Source organism: Nanorana parkeri, unplaced genomic scaffold (assembly GCF_000935625.1).
Source record: "Nanorana parkeri isolate BGI_ZX_2015 unplaced genomic scaffold, ASM93562v1 scaffold524, whole genome shotgun sequence".
Classification (NCBI taxonomy): domain Eukaryota; kingdom Metazoa; phylum Chordata; class Amphibia; order Anura; family Dicroglossidae; genus Nanorana; species Nanorana parkeri.
The window spans coordinates 418,084-442,498 of record NW_017306792.1 but is presented as its reverse complement, the minus strand read 5'-3'; the positions used below and the strand labels follow the sequence as shown (position 1 = coordinate 442,498).

The 24,415-nt window shown below is 39.6% G+C and overlaps 1 protein-coding gene across 2 annotated transcripts in view; it reads left to right on the top strand.

Annotated features, from left to right (window-relative positions):
* The window catches only part of TIAM2 (T-cell lymphoma invasion and metastasis 2), a 166,306-nt gene that overhangs the window by 139,159 nt on the left and 2,732 nt on the right, over positions 1 to 24,415 (top strand). For both annotated transcript variants that reach the window (XM_018561444.1, XM_018561445.1), the window contains 11 exons: positions 3,320 to 3,499; positions 5,056 to 5,124; positions 6,215 to 6,340; positions 8,109 to 8,217; positions 8,305 to 8,484; positions 13,195 to 13,313; positions 14,084 to 14,192; positions 18,787 to 18,845; positions 21,708 to 21,813; positions 22,478 to 22,565; positions 24,201 to 24,355. In XM_018561444.1, the coding sequence (XP_018416946.1) occupies positions 3,320 to 3,499; positions 5,056 to 5,124; positions 6,215 to 6,340; positions 8,109 to 8,217; positions 8,305 to 8,484; positions 13,195 to 13,313; positions 14,084 to 14,192; positions 18,787 to 18,845; positions 21,708 to 21,813; positions 22,478 to 22,565; positions 24,201 to 24,355 (1,300 nt within the window). The remainder of the gene's footprint in view (positions 1 to 3,319; positions 3,500 to 5,055; positions 5,125 to 6,214; positions 6,341 to 8,108; positions 8,218 to 8,304; positions 8,485 to 13,194; positions 13,314 to 14,083; positions 14,193 to 18,786; positions 18,846 to 21,707; positions 21,814 to 22,477; positions 22,566 to 24,200; positions 24,356 to 24,415) is intronic.

Below are 24,415 nucleotides of genomic sequence, written 5' to 3'. Positions count from 1 at the left end.
CATAACCAATGAAAAATACTAGTACTTATGCTTGATTGGATAGTAAACTGACCCTTCACCATTACTTATCTAGCCATGAAAAGAGAGGACGAAAAGCACTATATTGTCTTAAATGCCACTCAATCACGGCCCCATGCCTTTTCTCTTACCCCTTTTATTCATTAAAAAAAAAAAAACAACCTATCATACCCACTCCTTCATCTTTTCCCTCCCCTCCTCCCCTAAATCCAAACTCATTCCCTCCCAAAAAAAAAAGAAAGATTTTGTACAAGAAAGGGAAAAGAGGAAAGACGCTATTCCTCATGTTCTTATAAATATTGTTGGATCTCTGTTGAGCCAATAAAAGCCAACCATGGTCCCCATTTTTCTACAAATATCCCATGTCTATTATATACTTTTTTTTTTTGCTTGCATTTTTGTAAGTGTTTAGCATGTTTATTTTGCTTGCTAAGCATATATCAGGATATTTTGTGTCCTAACATTCTGAAAGCAGTAGTGTTCTGCGCTGAGTAATAAAGCTTCATCATCTATCAAAGCCCAACTGACGTTTCCGTTAAAATCTATTAAAAGCATCCAGGTGTATCAAAACGAGTGTGAAAAGTAGAAAAGCCGGGCTCCTGCCAGCATGCATCAGAGAACGATCCTTGCTCTCTGTGTGAAAATGGTGGGCTCTATGCACCATTTTGACCCTCCCCACTACTAGAGCTCTCCAATCAGCAGGGAGCATGAGTTGAGGATTAGGTGTGACTCAGTAGCGGTTGTGTCAGACCTCTGCAGAAAGATTAGTTTCCAGACAGAACAAGGGTACTACTCTACAGCATGCTGGCAGGGGACAGTTTTTTTTTTTCTACGTTGGCTGTGGCTGGTTTCTAAAGAATACAAACTTAATACTTTGAACACCTTTTTGTTTTGAGCCACTTGGAATGTATTAAGCTGATTTTAAAGTTCTTTTGGGCTTTAATATTTTCTAAATGGTACCCAACTGTTTCTTTGATTTTTATATTTATATGCAAGATTTAATATTAAACCCTCCCACCCAATACTCTATGGTAATATGCTACTGTTATTAAAACATATAGGAGCCATTGGAGAGCCGTACCTCAAACTAGATACTTGTGTTAGATAGATAGATACACACACCCCAATTCCAAAAAAGTTGGGACGTTGTGTAAAATCTACATAAAAACAGGATGCAATGATTTGCAAATTTCATAAACCCATATTTTATTCACAATAGAAAACATATCCAATGTTTAAACTGAGAAATTTAAAATTTTAAGAAAAAGATAAGGTCATTAAAAGAGAACTATGGGGTCAGGGCTTTTCCCCGTAGTTCTCCTGAGGGTTACGGGAGGACACAAACTAGCGTCCTCCCGTCACCCAAAGCTCAGTATACCGCGAGCTACAGCTTGCGGTATACTGAGACGCCGGGACGGATCCCGACATTACTGTCCGGATCCACCCAGCTGCGTGAGTGACAGCTGGCTCTGCCTATCTAGAGGCAGAGCCAGCTGTACCTGCCCCCTCCCCCGTCCGTACTGCCAGTCAGGTCTGGAGGATCGGACAGGGGAGGGGGGAATCCCTGCAGGGAGCCGTGAGTGATGGTCACTGCTCTGCACGAATAGATCGAGGAGCGAGCGACAGTATGTGTTCGCTCACTTCCGATCTCCTGAGCCGACCTGTGAGTGAAAATCACTCGCCTCATAATTCTCCTTTTAATATCTGAACATGAGCCAGAAACGCTGCTGTCTTCTCTTGGCCAAAGGCCATTTAAAATGGTCTGTCGCAAAGTGGAAAACTGTTGTGGTCAGACAAATCAAAATTTGACATTCTTTTTGTCAACCATTGGCTTTTATCAGCACTCTGTTCAATAGCCTGCATCTTTGATGGTATGGGGAGTGCATTAGTTATTATGGAATAGGCAGCTTGCACATCTGGAAATGCACCATCAATGCTGAAAGATATATCCAGGTTCTAGAGCAGCATGTGCTGCCCTGTCTTTTTCAGGGAAGGCCTTTTAGATCTCAGCAGGACAATGCTAAACCGCATACTGCATCTATGAAAACAGCATGGCTTTGTAGTAGGAGTCTGGGTGCTTATCTGGCCTGCCTGCAGTCAAAAACTTTCACCAATTAAAAATATTTAGCTCATCTTGAAACAGAAAATCAAACAAAAGACCCAGGACTGTTGAGCAGTTAGAATCCTATATGGGGCAAGAATGGTACAACATTCCTCTCCCAAAACTACAGCAAATGGTCTTCTCAGTTCCCAGATGTTTACAGAGTATTGTTAAAAGAGGATGCTACACCATGGTAAACATGGGCCTGTTCTAACTTTTTAAAACGTGTCCGCTTATTTTTTTTCTTAAAATGTTCTCAATTTTTAAACATTTTATGTTTTCTATTTGCTATTGTGAATAAAATATGGGTTTATGAGATTTGCAAATCATTGCAGTCTGTTTTTTATGTATATTTTATACAGTGTCCCAACTTTTTTTGGCAATGGGGTTGTATATGTATATATCTGGATTTTCTGTAAAAGGACACATTGGGAACAGCTTATAACTCCACTATGTAATAAAATGAAGGAAGGGGCACGATTTATGGGGATTTGTATTTATTACCATGGTTTTTAAATTGTGTTTCTATTTCCATGTTTGTAAGTTGTCTACGTAATTATTGTTTTTGTACTAGATTATATACAGTGGCCACATCTATTAACAAAATGTTTATAGATATACCATTATGCATTTGCGTTTTATAAACGGGTTGGTTGGGGGGTTCAGAGCTTTTCGGCATCAATCAACCAATTTCCAGATTTGCAAAGCTGTCACCTAGCTTTCTGTTCAAACTCTTAAGTTTTACAAGGTGGATGTTCAGGCCTCTTTTGATGCCAGCTTTGTGCATAAGGTCCTTCATACAGCTCTTTGAGCTACACACAGTCTCCAGTTCTGCTGTTTTTTTTGTGGGCCTGTTAATGTTTTTTGTTGCTGTTGCTCCCCCCTCAACTGGAATAACATAGGAACAACATTTTGGCAAAACAGAAAAAAAAATCTTTTGAATATGGAGATATATTCACATACATTTACCTTGCAGTATGTGCCCCTTTATGGAAGCCAGTATTTATGGGATTACTCCTAGTGTTGGTCATCTATTCTCATACATTGTGGATTTAAATGCATTACCGTTATTACTAATACTGGTGTGCATGATTTCCTCTTCAAAAGCTGCTTTTATATTAAATTTGGTAAAACTCTAAAATTGATTTTGTAAACTATAATTAACTAGGATGAAATGTTTTGTACTTTTTTCTTTTCTAGAGTGCTGATCAAATCACTATGCTTTGCCAAAGCATGCAGGAGGTAAACCAAGACATGATGGATGGGCAAAATGACAGCCCAGAACCAATCAGGAGACCACTGGCTCGACACCTGTCAGATGCAGATAGATTGCGGAAAGTTATACATGAACTTGTGGACACTGAGAAGTCCTATGTTAAGGTACACATAGGTGACACATTATAGTTAATAATATTGTGGTAAAAAGTGATCAGATATTACTGGGACTTTTTTTAAGTTTACAATTTTCAATTTGTGGATAGATAACTTTTTTTTTTTTTTAGTTTTAAAATAGATAACTTTTTAATGATGGCTGTTAATATTTGACTTATTACTGTATTTGTAGGAGCCATCTAATTTCATACGGATCAAGTGATCATTTTGTAACTTGTAAGAGAAGATTTTACTCCCGTGAATTCATACCCATAAACCCATTATATGGCAATAATATTTGGCTTTATTTGGGCTCTTTGTCCAGGTAGACCTTTTGATCATAATAATGGTACTTGCAGTTTAGCAGACTGCTCAGCTTGTCTTTATTCCTTGTTCAGGTATTAGGACATAGGCCTCTGTAGAGCCCCTAATGTAGAATTGTTGACTGTTAAATTACTTAACTGGTATAAGAATTTGAAAGCAGGCTTTTAAAGCTGCCTGCATTTAGCTTTAGATATCTGTACCTTTAGAAACCCCATAATGCTCCACACTTTTCATGCAAATTTAGACTTGAGCATAAAAACTTAAATGTAACATTTTTAATCATTATCAATCAGTTAAAATAAAAAAGCAGGTTTCGCAGTAAATAAGTTCCTCTGGTGCTCTTCTCCCCCAGACACTCTGCTTCGAAGTTCAATGCTTTTCTGGGTCGAATTATGTTCAACTCGCATCTTGTGAGCTCAGGGTGTCATGGACACACCCAGAAGATATGCACAACCACATTGGCTTGGGCATAATTCAGTACTACAGGGAAATTCTGATGTTGTACTGCTTTAAGCCACCCCCAATTTTATTTTTTACAAATCAATCTTGATCAAACGCTCAGTTATTTAAAGGGTAAGATGCAGAATGGGAGCACTTGGTAAAGTTTAGGTTTTGTAATAGAATGCCTGGGTTTCTGGGTGATGGTCCTAGGGTACTCAAGAAAGGACTCCTAAATCCACCTGTAGGTGCCTGTTTTCAATTCCTGCTGGCAATGTAACTCTATTGACATGATAGGTCCACATTAAGTGAGAAACGCAAACACATTGGCCAAGTGCAAGTAAGCCTTGCAATGTTTCAAATCCCCTTACAGGGGGCAAATTAAGTCCTTATTTATGACCAGCTTAACAAAGTTTTGATCCACAGGATGGCTCCCACACATGGTGAGTCTAATGTAAGCACTGGGTAGTAATCTCCTGTGCCACTTCACTTTATCATGGATAAATTGAACAAGGGATAAAGCCCTCCCATGCATCAGTGTCATACGGGGGCAAAGCTTTGGGGTGCAGGAGATCTCTTACACAGCAGTCTTCTGATCTTACTCTCAGGAAAGTCATATTTACATGAAATAGGAGTTTAAATATATAGGAAGTGTTCAACCTCCCATTTGTAATCAAAAAAGTACCACAAATATTTAGACATTTTATAGTGTGTTTTTAAAGTCTTCTGATAGCCAAGTAGTATTATATGAATCTGTGATTTGGGAAAATTATAATTGTGTATTTTTGAATCTCATTCCACAGGATTTAAGTTGTCTGTTTGAATTATACTTGGATCCTTTGCAAAATGAAATCTTTCTTACTCAGGATGAGGTAATTAATAATCTCTTTAAAGTACTGCCTTAAACAACTATGGTACACTGCATCTCCAAAGCAGGCATTCCACATATCAAAGTTTTCAAAAGATCTTCCCCAAATACCTTTTATTGTCTTATTTCTTCTGTATATGACCACTGCCCTGCTTTCATCACTATGTATGGCCAGGAAGGTGGGTGGTTACAGTATCTGACCATCTCTAACTGCCCATCACCTGCTGGGTCAACTTGGCAGGGAGGTGCAGGGAAAGTGTGCAACACTGATTAGAAGCATAACATTTGCTGACAACAGGAACAATACATGAACACTGTGTGTCAGGGTGACCAGACAAGTGATGTATTGCAAAGCAGTGGCTGAGCATTGTCTCCCTGTTTCAGCAAGCACAATAGGAAACCCTGTACTGGCAGGATATCCAGGTTACATTTAGCAAATTAATAGGCCAAATTAAGACAACAATAAGGAATTAGTCTAGGCAGATGCAAGATGCACGACATTCATAATATTAGCGTTTACGAACAGTTTAAAGCAGAACTGGAGCAGATTATTAAACCCAGAAAAACATTATTTGTTTTTTAAAAACTATGGTATTAGCCATGAATTGTTAGGGCATCAGGGACTACCTGACCCTTCATAGTCTACAAACTCTTGAAAGTGCAGAACAATGTCCTAGAATAGAGCACATCAGCTTTGCATTCCTCTTAATAACAGGGCTCTGTTTAGTCTCCTTAGCATTGGTCTAGTACACTGAACAAGTCATATGTTCAGCATTTCTGATCATATAAAAACCAGCATTCAAATACGGATCTATCCAAGGAAAGCTTTTATTTCATCTTGACATAAAAGCAGCTCGCAAAACTGTTGACGCTTTTCAGCTTGTACAATGGGCCTTCATCATATGTTCAGCATTTCCGTAGATGGTCACAGGTAATGTTGGAATTACTGTACGCGGGGACTGAAGATGAGACTCTTATGCTATATTGACTAATTTCTATCCAACTACATTTTCTGCAAGGAAAACTTGCAACTAATATGTTGGCAACTAAATGGTTTAACCTTTTAATTGTTTTTACTATGGTATTATTTTTAGATGGAATCTTTGTTTGGCAGTCTGCCTGAAATGCTGGATTTTCAGAAGGTTTTCCTACAAACCCTAGAAGATGGCATTTCTAGTGCTGCTGACTTTAATGTACTTGAAACACCATCTCAGTTTCGGGTGAGTTGTTGTTTTTTTGTTTATTTTGTTTTTTCATTTGTTTTTTTTACTGGATTACGGGACTCTTATTACCCTTTGTGATATACAGTAATATGTCATTTTGGCTGTCCTCTTCTAAAAAGTAACACATATAACATTTTATATAACCTCAACTAGAATGAATGTGTTTCAATAATTGAAGTAACAGATGCAAAAAGTATGTGAACTAGTTCAATAGTAACTGTGTGAATTCTGCTTTTTTGGTAATGTCAGCCAAAGCCTTATTTTTGCAGATAAGCAGACTTTCCCAAAGGTTAGGAGGTGTATTTCTGTATACTGAACAAAACTGTTTCATGTATATAGTTGTTTTGTTTGAGTTGTCTGCTAGAAATTGCCCCTAACCTTTCAGTAGGATTGATGTTATTCTAGAACATTTGTCATGCTGTCATGTAGCTTCATATGACTTTTACACAGACCGATTCCATGGAACTCTGCTGTGTAATTGGGTAAAAAAATTGAGGATCTTGGTAAGCTTCTAGGCCTAATTTTAAAATAATGACGTTTGATGCTTGCAAAACTATGGAGGGAGAGGGAGAGAGAATTTGTACCTACAAAAAGCATTAGTAATAATATCCCCAGAACAGAAGCAGGTAGGACTCTAATCCCCATCCAAATCAAAAAGCTAGCATTACATCAGTGTTCAGACGTGTGAAGATGAAGAGATGCCTATATCAACCAGATCCAATTTGAAAAAAGCCTGCAGTTCAGGCTGCAATGTGAAAGCCATCATTGATTTTCTCTGGGCACAATTCTTTTGTCAATTTTGTATCTAAACTGTTATAATGAGGTGACATTCTAAGTACATTTGTGAGAGCTGCTCATTTGTTGAAAAATAGGTGTGTGTGTGTATAAAAAAAAAAAAAAGTGTTTTTCTCATATTACATAAGCTTTGCTAGAATTCTAATGGTGAAAGTCTGTCTAGGTTGGGCTTCACTAAATGGCGGACCACGGTCCAGACACGGACTGAAAGGCGGTTTTGTCCGGATCGTGATTGCTGACCTGCACTGAGTTATTGCTGGCTGACAGTGGATACACATGCCTCCGAGGCTGGTGGATCCACTGCCAGCCATAACCCAGTGCAGGCCCCCACTCCAATTACATCAGGCAGGACTGCAGCTTGTCAACTACAAGTGATCTTCCTGCTTCAGAGCTGTCAAAACCCAGGTGTTGGGTAAACAGATGATCAAGCACAATCCTGTGTTTGATCGTCATTATGGAGACATCAGGGGTCTTCTCCCCTACCCTCTAATACAGAGAACCTGTCACCTCCAAATGCTATTATATAGTGGCTTGTTAGCTCCTTTGTGATAGCAAATGTTAAGTGAAAAAAAGATAAGTAAAAAATAATCAAATAAAAACACATTTTAAAACCAACCCTGCTACCCCCGCAATCTGATTCAAATGAACACGTGCACATAAAGCATGCAACGTGCATGTAAACGGGGAGGGAGCTCTAACCCCCCAAAAAACCCAACCAGTGTGATGTGCTGGGATCGGTACATCAGCCTGTGTCTGGGAATACAGTTTTCAGCGCAGCTGCTGAGGTGATTGCAGCCTAAATGGCGAACCGCAGTATGGATACAGACTAAATGACCGTTCTGTCCAGACCACAATTCGGACCTCTGCTCGATGGAAATTTTACTCACCGGACCTCCTTGAATTTGAATTCACTACCCTTGGTCTAGGTTCTGTGTCCTGTGTAATAACTGTACTTTTCTGTTGATTTCAGAAATTGCTCTTCTCCCTTGGAGGATCATTCCTGTATTATGCTGATCATTTTAAACTATACAGTGGATTTTGTGCAAACCATATAAAGGTGCAAAAGGTTCTAGAAAGAGGTAATTTGAAATGCAATTTGATAACCTGTTAGTGACTTGTTTATTTATATCCTCTCACCAAGATTTTTGCATTTGCTCCTTCTGCAGCTCGAACAGATGCAGCATTTAAGGATTTTTTGGATGCCAGAAACCCAACAAAACAGCATTCTTCAACTCTAGAGTCATACCTTATCAAACCAGTACAGAGAGTCCTGAAATACCCATTGCTGTTGAAAGAATTGGTATCTCTAACTGACCATGATAGCGAAGAGCACTACCACTTGACAGGTACTTTTGTCCGTATTAATAGGTGTTTGTTAAGCAGGTCAGCTTTTTTCACATTTTTGTTCCTAATCATACTGTATGTGTCAGCTTCTGACATGGAAATTGTATGCCACCAGTGTTAATTTTGACAGCAAATTTCAATTTAGTTTTAGTCTAATTTTAGGTGACTAAATATAAGATTTTAGTTGAGTAAAAATACTGTAGATGTAGTCTACTAAAATCTAGTGGGTTTAGTTAAAAAGCAATTTAAGAATTTCTCTAGAATTTCATTATATACTCCTGGAGTAAACATATGTTAACCTGTTATTACTTATGGTTCTAAGGTTTGAACATGCAGTACAGATTTAACTGCTGTGATATATAACATCTTTATCTTAAAATTAGATTAAACCAAGTATTATAAAGAAACAATAATATTGAGTGTTTTCAACAAAGAACCAGTGATTAGATATGCATTGATTATAACAACTTGCACATGGCAGTCTTCATTCTTTCAAGAAGTGCAACTCTAAAATATTAACATGAAAAACTATATTGGCTATAATGCCATTGAACATATCACCTATTCGTTGTCCATTCAGGATGGAACCGAACTGGAAGTCCAAAGAGATTAATTCTGATTGGATCTCTTCCCAAATTGTCTGTCCCTAACATTTTAGTCTAGTTTTAGTTAGTCAACTAAAATGTCAATATATTTACGTTCTAGTTTTGGTAATAACTTTTAAGCTTTGAATTAGGTTCAGTCTAGTGTTAGTCACTGAAAAAAGTCTTGTGGACGAAAATTTAGTCGACGAAATTAACACTGTATGCAGTGTTACTCAGTAACTCTTTTATAACGGTCTAAATATATATTTTTTTATTTTTTCATAAATTCAGAGCAAAGAATTTGTAAAGTTTTCCTGTTTGTGTTTTGGTTTAGTCAGTGACTTATGAACATGTACAAAATATAGCAAAACAATCCTTTTCACAAGGGAGATATGTGTCTGCACCATGTACTATGTTTTTACCTTTTTTGGACTCTAATAAATATAGTAAAATGCGTGGGAAATACCAGAGCAGACAAATTATTCCCTTGGCAATGGGGTGTGCCTGCATTCATTAGTTAACAGAGGTACAAAGGAAGTATAACATTCTTTAAGGTTCCTTACTGAAATGGTACCATGCGAGAATGCCAGCACATTGAAATGCTCTAACTTCTTTTTAGCCACTTAGTCAGAACTTCTCATTCCAGCTATTAGTGAATACTTTTCAATGAGTTGCCTCATTGAATGAGTTCAATGGCTCTTTTTTTTTTTTTTTTTCGGAGCACATAACTGTACATATAGGTGCCTATTATACAGCATCATTGATGGTGTGCATAGAAAACAGGATGCAGTTTGACAACATAGTTCCCAATCGGCAGTTCACTTGAGGGATAAAGGGAAGCTGTGTAGTTAATTGCTGATCATGTAACAATTACTTTGATATTATTGTTCACCTTTTACTGGTTGCCTATTTGTTATGGGAAGTTATTGCCAAGCCAAGTTTAAAAGGTAACTAAGAAGCAACCATGTATTTAGTTACATAACGTAGGCCCGTATTCTCCTATTAATGCTCTACAGGACACCACAGTGCTAACTTAATAGTGCTTTTCACAAGTCACAGAAAATGCAGGCTGTGGTATGGAGCCTACAGTGTCCTTCAGAGTGTTCTTTGAATACCAGTGCAAATAATTCACTGCGATAGGAGAGAGAGGTTATATTGTATGACTGGGTGTGGTTAATTTCCTCACTGTATGACTTGATGTCTGAAAGGTTGTGTGATATAGCTATTTTCCTGAAACCTTTTCTTTTCACCCCACATTTATTAAAATGTAGAGCAAAGAGGCCATCCATCAGGGGTCTCAAACTCATTCACTCGGGGGCCACTCGAAAAAAAATGTTCTCCCATGAGGGCCGCTCACCAAATTTCATACTTTAAAATAAAATTTAACTATATTCGGTATGGTACTACAGAAATTAATACACACATAAAAAGGCTGTATTCATATCTCTAGGTTTAGGTGTGATTAGGGATTCCTGCATCAGGAACCTGCATTTACCTGCAGCAGGAATCCCTAATCTGGCGTTTACAAGCGGCAGCTGTCACCCATTCAAGTTAATGATCAATTGACAACTGATGCATGTAAACACCTGCAGACCACATGTAATGTTATGTGATATGATTACATTTTGCTAGAAATCAATCACTGTCCCTGGACGCCTCAATTGTGCATCCATGGAGGGTGTTATCATATCACATATCATTACATGCGTGCAGACGTTTACGTGTACGTACATATAAAATAATACAATCCCAGTCGTCGTCCCCCCAGCATGTAAAATAATACAGTGTCAGTCGTCGCCCCCCCACACACATAAAATAATACAGTCCCCCCACATATAAAATAATACAGCCCCCCGCACACCCACATGTAAAATATAATACAGAGCCCAGTCTCCGGCTTACCCTTTTGCAGGGAGGAGGCTGTGAGTAGGCATGATCCCTGGTGATTGATTGCTAAGGTCTGCTGCAGACCTCACTAATCAGAGTACCGGCACAGTAGGAGCTATACAGTCTCAGTCTGCATCTTTATCGGATGTCTGGTGACCACGTACCTGACTTGTGAGCTGGCTGCGGGCCACATAGTACCAGCCCGTGGGCCGCATTTGGCCCACGGGGCCATTATTTTCAGACAACTGCTCTACGTCCTTTAGCAAATTAAGTAGAGCACACACTTGTAAAGCACATTAATGTGCTTTACAAGTGTGGCATGTATTTTTTTTTTTTTTTAAGCAGCATTTTGGTCACGGTAAGGCCATGCCACCAGTTTATAAATAAGCCTCTGATGGTTTTTAATGTGTTCTTAAAATAACACTTTTTTAATTTGAGGCAATAGAATTCTATTTCACACACAGGAAGACCCCTCCAACTGATGAGTCGTGTCCTGTAATCTTTCCTTCCTCAGATTTTCTCTACTAGGCAGCAGATTAAAATCTGTCCTATGAACCTCAGAGCTTTAATTTTCTTCAGTTGAGGAAAAAAACCCATTACATCTCCTACTTTGAAAGCCATACCTACATAAGATGATGTGAGAAATTACTAGGCACTAAAAGATTACAAGAAAATTAGTTGTCTTTCAGAATTTTCTGTGGTCCATCTGAAGTAGACACTGTCACATTGTCCATGTACTTGTCTTATCCGCACTCCGCTTCTTCCTCCTCCTTTCCTTTACAGCCAACAGTGAAATAACTAGTGTTGGTGATCTAGGGGAGCAATTAATTCACTCCCACGATCATGTGACAATGCTCAGATCTAGTGGTTGGCTGCTAGACCTAAGAACTGTGACTGGGAAGGAGGTCACAAAAAGCGGTGAGAGGTTGCTGGTATGATCAGTATAAGTGGGTCAGGAGGGCCCTTGCAGAGACTAATTTCTGCAAGGGCAAGGTGACGGCGTAGCTGTGTTCATTTTAAACTGTGGCATGTCAGGAATTGTATGTCAAATTCCATGGTCATTTGTTGGCATCAGTAACGGTAAAACTGAAGCTATGCTGAGGAATGAGATGGACAAGTCCATGTACATACCCGTCACCTAGTAAAACATGAAAATAACAGCAGAGGCATGGTGGATGTGATTAAGTCTAGAAAGAGACATGGCAAAGTTATTTACATATATAAAAATAATTAGCTGCATCTTCACCTTTTACTACTGCTTGTTTACTTTAAATCTACTGCAACAGTGTATGATCCTAATGAATCTTTAACTTATGATCATGAACTCTGGAGGTTTCTCTTCGATTCCTTTATCTAGGGAGGGACATTTACAATAACCTAATCAAGAGTCATTGAGAAATTCCAGTAATTTGTATTCTGTGATTGGTGCAGTTGAATTACATTGTTCAGTCTTGGTGATTACAATCTGTGGATCTCAGGGACTATCATGATTGCATGTAGTAGTAATTCTGTGAATCATTTCTTGTCACTTGTTGACCCAGTTTAGATTTGAATTAATTAGTCAGCATTGCTTATGTACAAATCATGATTAGCCTGATTATAGTGTTACTGGGTGATGTCGTGCTGCTTAGTTGCCTGGACAATTTGTCCTCAGTCTTTTAAACTGAAAGTGGTGCATATTATATACTGAAAGCAAAAAAGTGTTTGTTACATGTTAGATCAAAGTTAGTATACAGGACAAAAAGTATTACTAAAATTAAACCTTGTGATCCAAATTAAAATGTAAAAATAATGGAAGCTTTCAAAACCGGGTTCCATCTTTGGCAATACCGGCAGATGGAAGATAGTGGTAAAGTACCGGTATATACTATATAAAGATATTATCACTTTGTTCAAAATCTTTATGTAATATATACTTTACCATTTCATCCTATGCCCAAACATTAAGCCTGGTTTTAAAAGCTTCTATTATTTTTAAATTTTAATTTGGACCAGAAGGTTCTATTTTAGTAATACGTTTTGTCCTGTTTAATAACTTTGATCTAACATGGAACAAACCCTTTTTTATAAATATATCTAGATCAAGAAAAAAGCCTAGTTTTTGCTTGCGGTTACCCAGCTATGGGTAACCCTACTACTACCGCACAATTTAGATTTTACATACAATACATTTGTTATGTATGCCTAATGGATTTGTAGGTATGTGTGACCTAAAACTGTTGTTTATTTGTGATTTCACAGAAGCACTTAAAGCAATGGAGAAAGTTGCTAGTCACATTAATGAAATGCAGAAGATCTATGAAGATTATGGAACAGTGTTTGATCAGTTAGTAGCAGAACAGAGTGGAGCGGAGAGAGAGGTATGTGTAGCCTTTGTAACTGTTAACAAATGCACTAATATCAGCTAGTATTTACGGTTAAGTTTGTTCTCCAACAAGACAGGTTTACATAGACCTCCTGAACCCTGCAGTGTAGTGCGTATGAGGTGGTATACAGCCTATATTTTGGGAAACATGGCTATATTGTATTTACAATTTATATATTTTTTTTATTTAGCATGGAGTATTTGAACATGGTGCAAGACATAACAAATACAGTTTACATTTATTTACACTGCCCATAATTTATACTTTTCCATGGGATGTTACAATAAAACAGCCTTTAATAGCTGAAAAAATTAACCCTTGCAATGGTTTTTCTTCCACATTACAATGATCTTTTTTTCTAGAGGACATTGAACCGCATAAATTTACTTTCCTTATTCCTCACTCCCCCAGCAGTCGACGCTCTCCTCCACTGTCTGATGCTCCTGAGATGTGGGTGGGAAAAGCTGTGACCTGTCAGGCTGCTTTGGAGGAGTGGTCCTACAAAGAGGCAGAAGCCTGCGGGAGTGAGGAATAAGAGCAGTATTTCACCTCATCCCTAGGCAAAACAAGCATTTAACTCATGCAGTGTGGAGGAGGACCCACCACAAGGGTTGGTTTTTGTTTAGCGGTAGGGTTACAGGAATAGTGTGTCGCAAGGAACCAAAAAGTCTCTAGAGGAGTGAAGATCTATGAATATGTTCTATCATGAAGTCTGTAATGTATTTTATAACAAAGGTGGTAAGAAATATTTTGCATTACTGCAGGTCACAGAACTATCTATGGGAGAACTCTTGGTGTATTCTACAGTCAACTGGCTAAATATATTCCCATCTCTTGGCAAAACACGAAAGGAATTGGAACTCACAGTATTTGGTAGGTGTCTATACCTGATTTAATATGTGCTAGGTCTGTTTTCATTTTGCCAGAACATACATAAATTTTGGCATAGAAAGTTGTAAAACATTTTCTTTGTGTTAACTTAATACTAAAACATTGAAATATTCTCAATTAATAAAACTTTATTCTTAAAAAAAGTCAATATAATTGTAAGTATTAATACAGTTAAAATAGAGAGTTTGAACCCTTTCTTCCACGAGTAGTTTTTCATGCAAGTTATAGTGAATGCTGCATTTACAGTGTGTTATATTTACTCCAGAATTGTTTTATTCAAGGTTAATGGAAAAAGCATGTGGCCCCTTTTATCTAGTAACTGAGAAACTCCGTTTCCTGCAATCCACCACAGCATATACATCATATCCAGGGGCTTGGTAATTAAAATAATCCAAACACATGTTTATACTGAGAACACACATTACAATGATTAACTCATTAGTGACCAGGCTGAAATGTGACTTTATGGTCAGTTAATCACTGGAAACGCAAACTTTAAGCATAGCTCTAGTGCAGAACATACTGTCATTGTATCGTAATGAGATCTTAAACCCTGCATTAAATTCATTCCATCGCAGTTCAGGATGTCACCAATATGCCATATTTCCAGTCTGCCGGATGAGCAACATTATTATTTTTTTTGTAGTATCTGTAACCGTACCATTAATAAATCATCTGTTTCGCATCTTGGTGACAATTTAATAAAGTAACCTAATGGTAAAAAGTGAGGTTTCCTTTGTATGTGATAACACACTTGTCTGTGAAATGCTGGTGGGTTTTTTTTTTTTAGAAGTTTAAACATATTTTACAAAATAAATTTAAAAAAAAATAAAGTGCATTGTTGATATTGGCACAAATGATTAACGAACAATTCATCTAATAGGATTAGTAAACAAATCAAAACCAAGGGATTTGGCTAGCCCACCTGAAAGGGAGTCCTTTGCCTTGCTGTCAGAGAAGCACAAGATCTAGGAAACCCATATCATTAGGTCAAACAATCACGCTGATAATGTGTACAAACACTCAATGATCAGTGATCGCTGAGTGTTTGTAGATAATTGAGGACATGGTATGGTTACTATATCCTCTATGAATGTGAAGGGATCTACATCACCTCCTGTTCATTCCTGATTGTAGTTATAGTAAACACACCATGTCCTCATGTTATCAATGAACAGGAACACTCAGAGGATTCCTGTTCATTGATAACTGGGGCTGCGGAAAAAGAGATTGGGGACTTTGTGTCCTCAATCTTTTTCTATTTTAAAATGTAAATATCAGGGGTCTGTTTAGAAAAGTAAAGTAAAAAATAAAAATATTTAATAAAAAATGAATTAATGAATAAAAATAAATCTAAAAAAATAAATGGAAATAAAATATTTAAAAAAATAAAAAAACATTTTTGGTTTCGGCATAACGATTTTTTTTTAATTTCGGTTTTAAAATTTCCACTTCGGTGCACCTCTAATTAAAATCTCCCCTCGTTGGTGATCATACCAGTTGGTCTTGCACTTTGTCTTCACCCAACTGCTTTCTATTCATTTTGGCCTAATTTTAGGAAGAAATTTTATTTGATATTTTGTATAACAAAAAGTTGAAAATATTTATTTCCACAATGTTTTGTCTTTTTTTTCATTTATATAAAAAAATGTAATAAAAACCAGCAGCGATCAAATAGCACCAAAAGAAAGCTCTATTTGGGTAAACGTGCAAGGCCGTATTGGGCAGCTCCCAGAAAGGACAGGTGCTGCGTGTGATTAGTACGCAGCCCCTGTCCTTCTCAATGGGAGTACATGACCATACGCCGCCCTACGCTCACCCCAAGTGCAGGTCCGTATGGGTGCGGGTGTCCCGTCTTGGAAGCACAGGATCCATCCTGTCAGCGTACCAGTACCCACACAGACGTGCAGGGTGGGTGAGCGTAGGGCGGCATACGGCCACGTACTCGGGAGCTGCCCGATACGGCCGTGCACGCAGCACGGAGCTGTGCGTGCCGGCTGTTTCTCATGTGAATGAGGCCTAAGAGAAATCCTTTAAGGTAAGTCCCTACAGTAGGATTGGGAAGCGGGAAAAAAAAGTTTAACTTTAATGTCACTTTAAGATGTGTGAGGCTAAAAGATACCTGCTACCACAAGGGAGCTGGTCCCATGTCCCCCAATTTTACAGGCGTCACCTGCAGATCCCAGACTGGTCAAGACTTTGAATGCAAATCACCTAAATGCTTTTCATTTCGATATACTGTATGTTTGCATTGTGCATTTTTCAACCTTTATTAAAGCAGTCAGCATTGAGCACCCTGTATTTGGACTTCACTGCATTAATTATAGCTATACGTAAGGATCTTAAAGCAACTTACTGGCACAGCAATGGTTAACCTCCTCCCCCCTGTCAGCTCACACTTCGTGTCCTGTGATCTTCGTTCACAGCGCGGTGTCCTGCACACAGTCCCCCCCTGGCTCAGGCTGATGTCGGCTGGTGATGGGGGCGGGGCAGCCCTGCTCTGTATTCAGCCTGGCCGCTCTGTGCTCTTTCATCACTCGAGCTGTCAGAGCTGGGCATCGGACATAGCGGGCTGAGCCGGCCCGAACACAATCAGGGAGATGGTGTTCGGCCCACCGGGCAACTGCCCGGTATGCCCTATGGCCAGTCCGGCCCTGGCCAGGACCCTCTGGGGGGGGGGTTTGGACCCCCCTATCCCCCCCCTTATCTACGCCCCTGCATCCAGCCCATTTTTAGCAAAGGGATTCAGTTCCTTCTCTGGGGCATGGATAAAAGCCCTCCCCTTCCCCATCTCAAAACACTGAAAAAGAACAGTGAAGGGAAAGTGTTAATAATTTTACTTCCCTTATCCCCACTTCCTCGTGTGGCGCCTTGGCGAGGGTGATGTCAGCATTCCTTGAGATATCGCCCGAACTATGCTAAGTAGCCCAAATCTTCCCGGAAGGCACTTCTGCACTGTGCTGAAGCATTATCCCACATGGTTTGGGGTACTCAGCATTCCCTGCAATGTTACCTGAAGAGTTCTGACATCACCCTCTGCAACATGGAAGCCAGGTGGAAGGTAAATATTTAGATTTAGAAAAAAATAAAGTTCTCCCTCCTCAGGGTTGTTTTTTTTTGTTTTTATTTCTTTGGCAGCAGATTAACATGGGGATGGGGCCCTTACTAATTAGGCAGACCATGCATGGTGTGCAAGGTCCTCTAAAACCTTGGTTCTCAACTGGTGGGTCGTGACCCAAAAGTGGGTCGCGACCCTGTGCTCAGTGGGTCCCCGTGTGCCTTCCACTTTTCTAGTTGAGAGGCTCCTCAGCCTCCTCCTAGCTCAGCACTGTCAGGTCTTGTGCCAAGCAGCCATTCAAAATATGCTGTCTGGTGCCGAATGTCAGCTTGAGGTAAGGTGGGCTCCATCCATACCTGCATGGCTTACAGCTCCCTCGCTTGTCCTGTAGAGGTGCCTGGACCGGTGTGATGTAACATACTGGCTCCCGGCACATCTACAGGGTGTGCAAGGGAGCTGTACAAGCACTGCACATATGGATGGAGCTCCATCACAGTACAGCAGCCCACACGGGACCCCAGGCTAAAGATACGGAGACTGGGTGGATCTTAAAAAAATAACAAAATTATAATTTTTTTGGAGTGTGTATGTGTGTGTGAGATTGTGTCTCTGGTTGTGTGTTTTTGAGGGCCCACTCGTTTAACGCACTGTACTTCGCAATCGCACCTACCACGTGTTTTGGTGTGAAGTGCATTGCATTGCCATTCATTTGAATGGCACCCCAAATGCACCTCCCACCCACAGTTCTATTGCCCGCATCGGAACGCGCAGTACCGCAATGTCGTGCATGCCATTGCATGCAACTTGGGTCATGACTTAATGACCAAGGACAAATGTGAATCCTGAGGTTACACAGGTTGAGAACCACTGCTCTATAAGGCCTAGTTCACACTGACTTCAGCTTGTATAAGGGCAGTGTAAACATCAAGCATTTGCAGAGCTTTTGGCACACTTTGTTGAAGCCTTAAAAGCACCATTTAGCTACAGTTTGGGAATGTTTGGCGCATCAGGACTGTGTCTGACAACGCACACCAACTGTTGCTGTGATTCGGCCCTAAAATGAACCCCTTTCTTCTCTAGGATCTTCTGTATGATAAGATTACACAGTGTTTACAGTACATGGACATCATACAGCCTTGTGATCCATGCACCAGAACAAACTGCCTTGTTCCTGATTCTCATTGTTATAAAGAACACCTACACAATATGGAGATATAGGACAAGCTCATGATGATGCTTACGTTGGTTCTGCAATGACAACGAGGGCATTGTTGAATTAGGAGCAAAGCTCCTAGCAGCCTTTCACCCAGTAAAGTATTTCTGCATTTGTCCAATTGTATTGCACTTGTCGTTCTTGTGATGACCAGCATTCATAGCCAGAAGAGTAGATAATAAAACATAGAGGACAATCAGAAGAAACAGGACAGACTCTTTTGGTTATTCATTTGAGGATTTCTGTGTTGTGTCATACAGTTTTTGTAAAAATAGTTTTTGAATAATATATATATTTTGTTCTAGTTTTTAGGAGGGCGGTCATCTTGGTACACAAAGAGAGCTTCAAGCTGAAAAAGAAGACTGTAAGTATATATGTAAACAGTAAGCCGTCGCCTTCACTCCAGTTAAAACTGAGATATCATCAACCATTTTTTGCCTATGTTTTTGTTGGTGTCAATCATAAAATGTGGATTATTCCTTTTCAATTTGTATTAGGATGCAGGCATCTACGGAAAGCACATTCTGCTGCCTATGGAAAATCTGCTGCATATAAAATAAAATCTGATTCAACGCTCCTTTTTAATGGCGTTGGGATCATCTACTAATACATGTTCTTCTCTGTGACACATAGTCTTAAAATACAGTCTGAATGGTGATGGAGAGGGGAACGTCAGAATCCTTTTAGATGACTGCTGCAAGGGGAACGCATCAAAACATGCTGTACAGTGTGTAGGCGAGGGCAGCATATGTATTATTCGTAATTAGGTTTTGTAGGAAAAAATAGGCAGCAGATGAAGATGACAGCATGTTATCATGACAGGAGTTTATATTTGGTCAATTTCCGCATCAAAAAAATGTCTAAAGTGAAGTTCAGGTTTGTTTTTAATCTTTATTTAATTTAATACTGAATTCTAAGCAGATATATAAGACACAAATTAATGCAGTTCTGCAATCATTAAAACATTCTCATTCTTTTTTTTACATGCCAGCAGTATAAGTACCTTGGTATCTGCCTCTTGCAGTCCCTGTACAGCAGAACTCAGGGAGGGAAAGAAGCAACACACCACCAATCAGGTGTGTTACAGTGCAAGGAGCCATGCAGATTGGAGGACAGAGCACAGTGAAATTAGTTAATCAGTGTGCAGCTTCTCCTTTGTGTAGTCACAAGGTGGGGAGACGTTCTGTAGGAAATTGAAACTGCAGCAGAGAAAGATCAGGTCCTCTCCCTTGTCAAGCAGGGCTTTGTAAATCTCAGGGCTGGATGGATAGAAATACAAATCATTTTGGCAGGTGAAACAACTGCTATATATGTATTTCATCGGTTTGTTATTAAAGCTAATCTCAAGACAAAGGGTAAAAATGGATGTTACATCTCCTTAAATACCCTTATATTAGACAACTTAAAGGAGAACTATGAGGTGAGTGAAGATCACTCAACCTCATAGTTCGAGCCGACGTGTGACAATGAAGCGGTCACACGTCGGCTCAATAGATTGGGAAGTGAGTGAACACTATCAGTCATGGCTCCCTGCAGGGATTCCCCCCCTCCCCGCTCTGATCCTCCAGCACGGACTGGAGGAACGGATGGGGCGGGTACAGCTGGCTCGGCCTCTACATAGGCAGAGCCCACTGTCACTCACGCAGCTGGGTGGATCTCGACGGTAATAATATACTGAGCTATGGGTCAGGGGAGGACGCTAGTATATGTTTTTTCCCTTGACCCTTAAGAGAACTATGAGGAAACACACTTACCCCATAGTTCTCTTTAAGTATTTATTCTGTTATGGTGCAGTACAATTAGAGTGCAAACCAGCAGGTGCAATAAAGTACATAGTTTGTTTTCCGATGTGATTCCTTGAATACAGAAGGGTATTAACAGAGTAAGTGAGTATACCACAGTAGGGGACACAAACTGCTATAAGTAGGTGGGGAAAATGTGAAAGGACCCAAAGCCGCCCATCCCCAATTACATTTTTAATAATAGGAGTGTGAAGTTCATGATTGATGATACTTTACTTGTATTATATAAGTAAAAAAATTAAAGGAAGACATTCAAGCTATCCCCGAAGATAGCACTAGGTCTTATTTTCGGGGTAGGTCTTACTTTCGGGGAAACACGGTAGATCATTATATAAAGCTAGTTATGGCTAACCTACATCAGCTCACTACGTGGCCATGCAGATATAGACAGGCGTGTAAAGACGGTGCATGAATGAAATCTTAAAGTGACACTAAATGGAAGTTAACCTTAAAAATGCATTAAATACCTACCTATTAACAACAATGTCACTTATTTGTGTATCACTCGGCTTTAGATCCTCAAATCATCTCGGAATTGGTGCTGACACTGTCCTTCCTTCTGGAGTCTTGTTCCACATGGTCCCTGTGTGTTTTGTAAAGTAGCCACCGCTCCAAGCTCGTTCCTGTGATGGGAGTTTAATAATCTCAATACAAATTATTAAACTAAGCATGATTGTAGTCCATCCTGGGAGTGAGCTTAGAGTGGTGGCTACTTTATAACACACACATGGATCACGGGGCAACAAACGTAGCCACACTCCAGAAGGAAGGACAGTGTCAGAATAATTTCAAAGATTTGAGGACCTACAGCTTAGTGATACACAAATCAGATAGATTTTTGTTAATGGGTAGGGTGCTTGAATGCATTTTAAGGTTTATCGTCCGAGTTTAGTGTCACTTTAATTTGCATTGGTTGCACTATTTATTGCTGCGTATGACTGGGAAAGGGGCTGGTTAGTCTGGATTTTCAGTCCTAGTGCTCCAGGAAGTAGGTGTTGGCTATGTTCATCAAACTGAAGGTATATTTCATGTAAACGCTTTTCCTGGTATGGTCATACCAGTAAAGCAAACAGCATATTTTAATTGGGGTTGTCCAGGCATGTCCAACAAAACAAAATAGATAATCTATACCTACTTCAGTACAAAATGCAATTGGGTACTGCAAGTGATCCAGGAACAAATTTCCGCACAACCTTCTGGAGTAACACGGTATTAAATAGAATCTAGTTCAATACCACAAATATCTGTATCCATGTCCAACAGCACACTTATTTTAAAAACAGGTCACCCTATCACAATGATTTTCCTAAGAATGTGTTACACGTCAGCTTATAAAGTGGATGCCTGTCACTAATATGCATTTTTAAGACAAGTTCTTGATGGATTCTGTGCCACATATAAAGCTTGTTCTTTTCTTCTTTCAGAGTCAAAATACACGTGCCTCTCAAATTTACAGCGATATAGACCAGTTCAAATTCCGTTGGTTGATTCCTTTGTCTGCCCTACAAGTCAGAATGGGTAATGCAGCAGGTAATTATGTAATTCAATTATTATGGGGCATCTATACAAAGCTTGAAATTGCTGGCTTTTTACAATTTTCCACAGCGATTCTGAGGTGGCAACTAGCTAGAGGCCAGAACCTAACCCTTCTCCCCCAATGGGCAGCACCACCATGGGCCCCCATTTTGAAGACCGTTGTATTAAACTGTATATAAACCCTCAACCTGTACCTCTTTGCTGCCTTTTGAGCTGTTAATACCATTAAAAGCAACTTGTATTGCAAAATATCTGTTTAAATTTAGCGCTGTCCTGTATCCTCTTGACATTTCCTGTGTTGTTTCAATGAGTCTTCTAGTTCTTATTGGACTACAGAATGATTAGCCTTAATATTACAGCGATCTTTGCAAAAAAACACTAAACAGCGCTGACACCACTCAGTGCACAAAAATCTTATGTGCTGTTAGCCCACAAACAGAATTTAGAGTTTTCTCCTTTTGGTTCTGTTAAGTATACCATTAAAAGTGTTTTGTTATATCTCTTCGATAAGCGCAAAAAAAGCCCTATTGATCCTGCCAGAAATTTTGAGAGCCGAAAACTTCCTGTACTCTATGCCTCTGCTGACTGTTTTCATTACAGAAAAAACAAATTTCACAGACTACATAAGTTAACTGATATCTTCTGTAATATTACACAGGAACAGAAAATAACTGCATGTGGGAACTTATCCATACCAAGTCTGAGGTCCAAGGCAGGCCGGAGACACTGTTTCAGCTTTGCAGCAGGTAATTACATTCTCTATTATATAAAACATGAAGCAAGCTGGAAAAACTGCTTGCGTTGCTCCTTTAGTAGAAAAGACCCTCCCTAGCAACAGTTGTACTCACCCTAGATTAAATGAAACTTTAGATATTAGTCCTGTGACTGCACAAAATACACTTTAGAACAGATCGCAGGAGTTTATATAAAGGACCCTGAAACCCAGAGGTGCTTTGTAGTACCTTCACTAACAACATTTTCTGTATTAGCCAAAATGTCTTCTGCGCTCCCTTTTGGCTTTGTTATACCTTGTTTCTTAGTCCTGACAACCCTGACCTCAATGCAAGCCTGCTGACTGCCTCAGTCACTGATGAGGACTTTATTTTTAAAAGTTTTAAATGGGTTCTCTGTAATGTGTAATGAGTATGATGTTGTTCTAGGAGTGTTAGCCCCACATCTGTGGCCTTTAAAGGAGAACTATGAGATGAGTGAAATACACTGATCTCTCAGTCCCCGATCTTCTCCCTGCATTGAGCAGTGACTGTTTGTCACCGCTCCACACAGGGATTTTGCCTTCCACTCTCCATTCCTCCAGAGGGGGGACAGATGGGGGAGGGGGCAGGCACAGCTGTTTCCGACTCTAGAGAAGCAAAACCAGCTGTCAGGCATCAGGGTGGATCCCAACAATATTGTTGGAATCTTTCCTGGCTGCAGTGCGTTTCTGCACTGCCAGCATATAGCGAGCAATAGCCTGCTATATGCTGAGTTTTGGGTCACAGGAGGACATTAGTAAATGTCCTCCTGTAACTCTAAAGAGAACTACGGCCAAAAAGGGTTTGGCCATAGTTCTCTTTTTAAAGAGGTTTCCTATTGAACCCAGTACAAATGGGTATTCTTTCCCCCACCTACACACCAGTAACCAAGGCTGCCCTGTCCAAGTAGAAATAAAGGTGCTGCCATGAGCAGATTTAGTGCTTTGTCTTTATAACCATTTGTGTTCTATAAAGTCAGCTCAGATACCGTCCCACTCCCTTTAACAAGACTATCCATTAGTCTCCATTCTGCATGGGTCCATGGTGAGTTTAGGTCCTCCTGTGAGATACATTATTATTATTGCAGGCGAGGAAGCGATGTTTGTTCAATCACCATGATATATTTAAAATGTCGTCCAAATTATGGAACAGGAAATGTTTCACAGGGACTGTGTTAAAATAGAGGTGGGCATAAAGAGGTTAGTATGTAAAACAGTCATGCTAAAAACCTGAAAATCTTCCAGCAGTATAAACTCTTTCTATGTGCAGATGGGCCCCCGTTTCATCCATACAGAGTGGAACCCACTTATCTCTGGCCAGTCTAAATTTTTTTCTGTATAAGAAGACATTATAACGCCCTTCCCTGGTGGAGGTTGGTAGACCAAGGTGGGCTGCAGAGCTTCAGATATGCCGAGTTAAGGAAATGTAGGAATATCTTTTGATGGGAGTTGAGCTTCAAAGCTATTGCATTAGAACTACAGGATGTCCTTGGTGACCCATTGCCACTTTTGTTGCATTCTTCAGAGGTAGCGGAATTGCATGCAGAATCTTTGCCTTACAATGTCCTTGATGTTCGGGACCACAATGGCCTCAGTGGTGTGTACTAATTAATTACTTTTATTGTTCTAGCGACTGCGAAAGTAAAACCAGCACAATAAAGGTTATCCGTTCTATTTTGCGAGAGAACCTAAGGCGACACATAAAATGTGACTTACCTTTGGAGAAGACCTACAAAGACAGGCTGGTTCCATTAAGAAATCGAATTCCATTGTCCGCAAAACTAGGTACGGTGCCTTATAATAATTTCTCTTACTGCCAGGCCATTGCGGATCAGTTTCATAGCA